The 7,570-nt window shown below is 39.6% G+C and overlaps 1 protein-coding gene across 1 annotated transcript; it reads left to right on the forward strand.

Annotated features, from left to right (window-relative positions):
- The first annotated feature begins 45 nt into the window (after nt 1–45).
- On the forward strand, nt 46–6,932 carry GID8 (GID complex subunit 8 homolog). The gene is made up of 5 exons (XM_005422151.2): nt 46–65; nt 705–834; nt 1,985–2,181; nt 2,683–2,880; nt 3,218–6,932. Exons 2-5 carry the CDS (start codon nt 717–719, stop codon nt 3,389–3,391), a joined length of 687 nt encoding a protein of 228 aa, XP_005422208.1. The 5' UTR covers nt 46–65; nt 705–716; the 3' UTR covers nt 3,392–6,932.
- The last annotated feature ends 638 nt before the right edge of the window (nt 6,933–7,570 follow it).

Genomic DNA, 7,570 nt, shown 5'->3' on the forward strand with positions numbered 1-7,570 from the left:
GCCTGTTGCTGTTGTTGTGGCCGCCTGCCCTCCCCTTTCGCTGCCCCCGTGGTCGGGACTTGGAGGTAGAAATCATAAACGCGGCTTTGGTAAAATGCTGTGCCTGCCAATCCGAACAGAAATATTGTCTAGAAAAATAGTGGAGATAACGTTTTAGTAGCGCTGACAGGAGAACTTTCGGGGCAGCGAAGCTGAGCTGGTGTAAAGCTTTGAGTTGTACACTGGGTGATATATCATTGACAGTTTTGTAGCTGTGCAATATAGGGAGCTGTCCGAAGTTTTGGTGAAGATTTAAAGCAGATATTGTTTACATAGGTATTGTTATAAGTGTTTGTCACTATCTTTCTGGCTGGCTGACAAAGTCTGATTCGCTGTTTTCCCACTATGATGCTGCATGTCCTGTGTAAATTCTATACAAGATTTTTATGGAGTGGATTTAAGAGTAAGTAGAAAAAGATGGTATTTGAATTTTTTATTCTGAGATTTCTGAAAGTGGCTTTATAACCTGGTAAATAGTTATGGGAGAGTGCAGGAATGAGGAGGAAAAAATGCAAAACTCTGGTTTAAGTCAAAAGGGTCAGTTTTGGATTATTTATTTAAAAGAACTCATAGAAAGCTCTAAAGACTGGCAGCAACACAATTCTTACACACATTAAACTTATTTCTTCTTGAATCGTGTTAAATGAGATGCTTTTCTTTTGTAGTTGGAGTCCAGGATGAGTTATGCAGAAAAACCTGATGAAATCACGAAAGATGAATGGATGGAAAAGCTTAATAACTTACATATCCAGAGAGCAGACATGAACCGCCTTATCATGAACTACCTTGTCACAGGTAAAATCACCTGGTAGTGCCTGGAGGCTCTTCATGTGTGTCACATACTTTATCAGTTTGGGGTAGAATATGGAACTGGATGGAGTGGAATTAAGGGCAGTGAGAACTTAGTCATTGCTGTTGGCTTCTCTTAGCAAATCCCAACTGCTCTGGTGTTCTCTTAGCTGCAGACCAACAAAGAATCAGAGACTGAGCAGTTCTCATGGAATACAGATGACATTTATGAGCCTGAATTCTTCTGCTAAATGATAGAGAAAACAAAGTGTTTTCTGCAATGCTGTAAACATGACCTGCTTCTCCATGATGTCCTTTTTTGTGCCATTGAAGCAGCTCAAGATAAGTTGCTGTTGTTAAATAACAGTCTGAAAGCTGCAAGAACAACTATCAGAAGCAAGTTTTTAACTGGGCGGAAAGATAAACTCTGAGAGGGCACTGTTGTCAAAATAATTTGAGACCAGAATATTAACCCCTTCAGCACACAGCCTGGGTTTATACTTGGAACAAGCCAAACCCCTGGGGAATTGTTGGTAGTAATTAGGTGCATGCCATCCCAGGAAGCTGTGCTAGGGTGGAGGCGTTTGTATCCATCTACACCCCTGTTTACACTGAGCGTAGGGAAGCCTCTGGGTTGAAGGAAGAGCATCTTAGTGGGTGGTGTAAATCAGTTTTGTGTCTGTGAACACAAGACCTGGGGTTTAAAAGAGCTGTTATAACCTTAAATACTACACGAGAAAGCAAAATTATATCTTCTTGTCTATCTTCTCAGAAAAACTGCTGGATCTGTGTAAACAGATCTGGGGCTGGAGGGCAAAGCAAAACCACCCACTTGTGGGAGATGTGACTTTCACAATCTCATTTTGCAATAAGCACAGTGCTTCATTTAAGTATAAAACAGGCTTCCATGTTAAGAGGTATTGGACTACAAGTTGCTTCCCTGGAGAGTGAGCATACATGAGTTCAGAATGAATTAAGCATTTACTCTAAAATGCCTATTGGATAAATGACTTCTTATATAGAGGAGAATTTTTCACAATTTTGGGTTAATCTTTAAACCCCCAAATTGTACAAGAAACACTCAAATTAAGCTGATATGTTTTCTTCTAAAGTGTTTCATGCAATATATTCTATGGGTAAAATGTTCCTATTTCAGAGGGCTTTAAAGAAGCAGCAGAGAAATTTCGGATGGAGTCTGGAATTGAACCCAGCGTGGATTTAGAGACTCTGGATGAAAGAATAAAAATCCGTGAGATGATCTTGAAAGGGCAGATCCAGGAAGCCATTGCATTGATAAACAGCCTCCATCCAGAGCTGCTGGATACCAACAGATATCTCTACTTTCATTTGCAGGTGAGGACAGGTGGCAGACTTTTCTCTTTGTCTTAGAGTTTGCTGAGAGAATGGGAAAAGTAGTGAAGAAATTAAGGTTATGTTGCGAGGTTTGTGACTGAACATGGATGCAATTGTGGGTGTTCTTGGCATTTTTTGGTAGCAATGGGAAACTTTGTGGCATGGTGCAGGAGCCACCATATACAGTTATTAATATGAAAACTTGTAACAGCATCAGTGACCTGTGACTTACCAGCTTCCAGTCGCTGTTGGCCTGAATTCTTTTAGTAACCCATCTTCTCAAACCCTGTTACTCAAAAGCACCAAGTTCCCTTTTTCAGTAGATTTTGCAGCCAAGTTGCTGCTCCTTGTCTCACACATTGAGAAGAATTGACCTCAAACTGTCAAATTACACATTAGTGTTTGTCTCAAATTACACACCAGTGTCTGAATCTTCCAGGCTTGCAGTAGTGGAGATTTGTTAATTTGTTGGGCTAATATTGCTGTGTCTTTCGTGTGTAGCAACAGCACTTGATTGAACTGATTCGGCAGCGTGAGACAGAGGCAGCTCTGGAATTTGCTCAGACCCAATTAGCAGAACAAGGGGAGGAGAGCAGGGAATGCCTGACAGAAATGGAGCGCACGCTGGCTCTGCTTGCCTTTGATAATCCCGAAGAATCACCATTTGGAGACTTGCTGAACATGATGCAGCGACAGAAGGTAGTCCTTTCTCAAAGGGAACTGATGTCTTTTATATGTATGTTATGAAAATAAAATCTAAATATTTTTGAAATGCTCAGAGGAAACTTATATGGTGATACGCAAAAGAACAGAAGTGTTTATTGAGCAAGATTAAAAAAATGGTGTTAATATATTCCAAATGTATTCAACTGCTTGGCTCTCTTCCTTCCTTTCTCCAGGCTTGTAGTCTGTGGAGCTTTGTCCTGGCCATTTATGAGGAATTAGCACACTAGGTGTGATCTTCCCAGTGTTTGTGTGACTTTAGCAGTATTAATTACATGAAAACTGTCACTGAACTCCAGTTTTTCTTTTCCAGGTATGGAGTGAGGTTAATCAAGCTGTTCTAGACTATGAAAATCGTGAATCAACACCCAAGTTGGCAAAATTACTGAAACTACTACTGTGGGCTCAGAATGAGCTGGACCAGAAGAAAGTGAAATACCCCAAAATGACAGACCTCAGCAAGGGGACGATTGAAGAGCCCAAGTAAAATGTGTGCAGATGGACATCAAAAAATCTTAGTACTGCACAGTATACATTTATATCAGTCTGTGACTGAAATATTTTTACTACAGTACAGCACTCAATTCAGATTTTTCAATGAACATCTAATTTGAAGGGAGAAAAGTCCCTTTTAAATGCTGCAAAAACTGCATTGAAAGGCGCTGTATCTCTTTGGAAGTCTGATTTAGGCTATGCACTATAGTACATTTTTAAAAAAACAATTAAACAGGACAGGAAAAATAGCATTTTTAAAAGTACAGAATTCAAGCTTTCTAATTGGCTGCTGATGCCTAGTTTAGTGGCCAGTGAGTTAATATGGAGTTATATTGGCAACTGTTCAGTTTAACTGTCTCCTGTTTGAAATGTGTATATAGAACAGTGAATATTTTCTACCTTTAAGTTATAGCCAGATATACATTCCCCTTAAAAGGTAACTGGTCAAGTTTTCATCTATAAACTTTGCAGTAAGGTCAACTTTTTGCTTAGGAAATAGTGTACAAACTTGTAAATCATAATTTAAGGACTTTTGTTTTGGTTTTTTTTCTTCCTTGTTTCTGACTTCTTGGTGCTTTATATGGTGAGAGCTATGTTCATAATGGATCAGTGACCCATCTTTTCAGGAGGAGTATTGATGGAAATAGGTTTTTCCTTAATATTCACAAATGACCAAAACGGCCCCAGAGGCATTTGAGGGTTTTTTTAACAGGGGCCTTTTCCCCCCCATGTTAAATTTGCAGCGATTCCAGGTGGCTGCTACAGCTTTGAAGGCCACTGGATGTCTGTAAGCTGAGAGATTCATGTTAGGAAATCAAGTGGTGGGGAGAGATGCTTGTTGAAGCCTCCGATGTATCATCTTGTGCAGGATCTGCCTTCATGCTTGCTGAATAAGAATTGTAGTTTTAGAGCTACTTGGGCTGTTTTTATGCCTTGAGCTAAACAAAGCAGGGCTGTCTAAAACCAGAAATTTGCATTTTGTCACTTCTTCCATACCTTTCTGAAGAGATGCAGTTCATCCTCATCTGTATTTGTTTACTGACTGTCCTCACTCCAGTTAGAACTATAGTTTTAATGTGAAGTCCAGACTTTCAAGTCAACAAATTGTAATCTTCTGGGTATGGGATGTTCTGGTCAAGTGATTGCAGCGTTGCACACTGGTGTATACCCAGTGGTAGGAAGCACTAATCTTGCCAAATCTATCTCTAGATTTTTAGGTCTATAGATCAAGTTTTGCCAAGCACAGAGCAAGCTGATGAGTGAAACAGTTTAACATCATGAGACACTGGCAGTTGTCACACCAGTCCCATACTGTACATAATCTAGTCTTGTATGGTAGATATTACCCTGTAGAATGAAACTTAGTTTTCACTTAATTTTACTGGAATACTTAATGCATTAAACTGTATAAAGCTTTGCAGATACACCTGGCTTAGGGGAACTAACAAAACGTGTTACTGATTGCATTACTGTGAACACTGTTTACTTGTGTAGCTATTTTTGGGGGGAAGCCATTGTTTGTTAAGCAGCTGTGAGAGATGCAGAGCACCAGGGTTAAGCGAGATGATGGATGTAACAAAATCATTTGTTCCCATTTCTTACTGATCGTTCTGTTCTCCACTTTGAGGCATTTGTGGTAGGGAGGTCTTCAAGTTTATATATAACAAACAAGCTATCAGTAGCCCCCCAGCTACAGCAGCAGTTTGGCTTTCCTTCACCCAGGCTGGTTATTCTAACACCAAACTTTTAACAGTTGTGGGTTTGGTTGTTTTGGGGTTTTTTTAATGTTTTTTTTTCTTTCTGAAGTCGGTTGATGTCTGAAAACCATGTATAACTTTTAGTTTGTGAAAAACTGTATGGTTAATGTAACTTTGTTTAATAACAAACTGCAGAAACAAAACTGGAATAGCTCTAATTTCTTCATGTAGAACTGATCAGCTTTTCCTCTGTGTTCTGACACTTGTGTTGTTGAATCTCCTGTACAGCTTCTCCCGGGTGAAGTGGAAAGTGGTGCGGTTTTGTGGCATGATGAGCATTTTTCTCCATGAGAAATGCAGTATTACAGCCCTGGGTGAGAAGTTCACTGTCCTTCTAGAACGCTACCTTAATTCCATAGAGTATTTGGGCAATGATTGAGCATAGATTACTTGAATTTCCACTAGCTTGTTGTTTTTTTCCATTAAAAAATAAACACGTTTTTAAGGGGGTTAATATAAAATTAGTCTAGAACTATTTCACTTTGTTTTTATGAACATGCCACATTGATAAGCAGCTTTAATCTGTAAAGTTTTTGGTAACTGCAAGAAGATACTCGAAAGCTATGCATTTTAGAGAAAGCATAAAGGTAGTGATATTGGTACTTCTAAGGATCTTTATATTAGTGTATATAAAATAGTTTGCATATACAAATATAATATATAATCTGTTTGAAATATTCTTGAATGGTAGGGGCTGTGAAACATATTATAATTTATGGAAATATTGTACACAGTAAACAGATGTCTCAGTACACAAATGAATTTTTGTCATATGCATGAAAAGTGTCTTATTTGGTGACTACTAATGAATGGGCTTTTGTTAACCCATTTTTGTTAGATAACCACTTTAACAAATACTATTAAATGCCACTTTGATCAGTTTGCTTTAGTGTAAAAATACATATTTTGTTCCATTGAATTTAGAGCGATATGAAAATAACTTTTGTAAGAAGATTTGTTCCAAACCCAACATTGGCAGACAGATCCGGTCATTAGAGGTGGTGCACTTATCCTCCCCCAGCCTTGCCTTTGGTGAAAGCAAATAAGATATTTTCATTCATGCTATGGATGTGGAGAAGCTGGATTGTAAAATATCCTGTCTTATACCTCTGCAGAAAGGCTGCATAGCAAGTGTGTTTGATTAGGTTACAAATCTCCCTCCTTTTCCCAAAGCCATCACCTCCCTGTAACTGTCTTTGCTGTTCTCATGTTTTGTTTCTGCCTGTCAAATCTAAGCTGAGCTGTGGCTGCTTCTGTTGTACAAAGGAGGGATTTTGGAAGGGTGGGGGTTCACAGACTTTCCTGAAGATGAAGTTGTGGTGATACTTTGAGAAATACTTACTGAACTGTTTAATTCTATATAGTTGGAAAAGCAGAGGCTGCTGCACAGAAACTTAACAGCAGAATTTTGAGTAAAGCATTTCCTCTCAAGACTTTTGAAGAGGCAAACATACACCTTTAAGCCAGATGAAGTACCTCTCTCTCTTTAAGATGATTTCATTGAAACACTTTCAGCTTCTTCCACCCACATTAAAAAAAAAATAAAAAGAATTCTGCTTCCTTTCCACTCCTTGTAAATACAGGAAAAGCCACTACATTATTCCAGGGTGATTTTATTGCTTTTAATTTGTAAAATTTATGCTTTGTATGCTTGAGTATAAGCTTAAAGGCATTACTTTAAAAAAATCCTTGACTAGCTGAGTGTTGTTCAACTTATTTCAAACCACCTTGTGTCCAAGTGGGTTGCAAAGCTCATTAAATGGAGTTGGATCCCTGTGTGTTGTGTCTTCACGGGAAATGGGGCTGCTGCTGTCAGCCACGGCTGAGAGCATCCTTGAGAGCCAGAATAGAACAGGATATGGAGTCCTGTTTGCCCTAAATCTGCCCTGAGGCTGCAGGTTCTGACCTGCACTGTAGCTCTCTCTTCCCTCCAGAAGCGACACACCATGTCAGGAATTGTTTCTGCTCTGCTGTCCTTAACAAAAAGGGACGAGGAGGCTTTGGAGCTTTTGTGTGAGATGGTGTCCCCAGCCCTGCTCGCTGCTGGATGTGCTCAGCTGAGCACAGGCAGAACACAGAGCTCCTGAACAGCACCCTCAGAGGGATTTGTACTTCTCCATGGGCACCTCGAGGTGCTACAAACTATTTTCATTCCTTTCTGCTCCCCCTCTGCCTTCAACTCATCAAGTTGAGCACAAAGTTGGTCAAACCACTGGTGGGCTGCATGTTGATGCTTTCAGGCACCTCAGACCAGAAAGCCCTGCCATGCTCTTTGTGAGGATTGCAACATGGTTCCAGCAATATCCTGCTACCTTATCTCGCCTGGATGAGTTATTGCATGGAAGTTGCTGTTCGTTTATAAGCAGGCTCAATTTGCCAACTTCTCTGATAATTGGCTTTTTTTTAGTATATTG

Source organism: Geospiza fortis, unplaced genomic scaffold, assembly GCF_000277835.1.
Source record: "Geospiza fortis unplaced genomic scaffold, GeoFor_1.0 scaffold188, whole genome shotgun sequence".
Taxonomy (NCBI): domain Eukaryota; kingdom Metazoa; phylum Chordata; class Aves; order Passeriformes; family Thraupidae; genus Geospiza; species Geospiza fortis.

Bases quoted from the DNA above. Each gene is read 5' to 3' on its own strand.
- GID8 (XM_005422151.2), top strand. From the start codon at position 717: ATGAGTTATGCAGAAAAACCTGATGAAATCACGAAAGATGAATGGATG. The intron at 835-1,984 runs GTAAAATCACCT...TTCCTATTTCAG, and splicing joins CATGAACTACCTTGTCACAG to AGGGCTTTAAAGAAGCAGCA. The intron at 2,182-2,682 runs GTGAGGACAGGT...TTTCGTGTGTAG, and splicing joins ATCTCTACTTTCATTTGCAG to CAACAGCACTTGATTGAACT.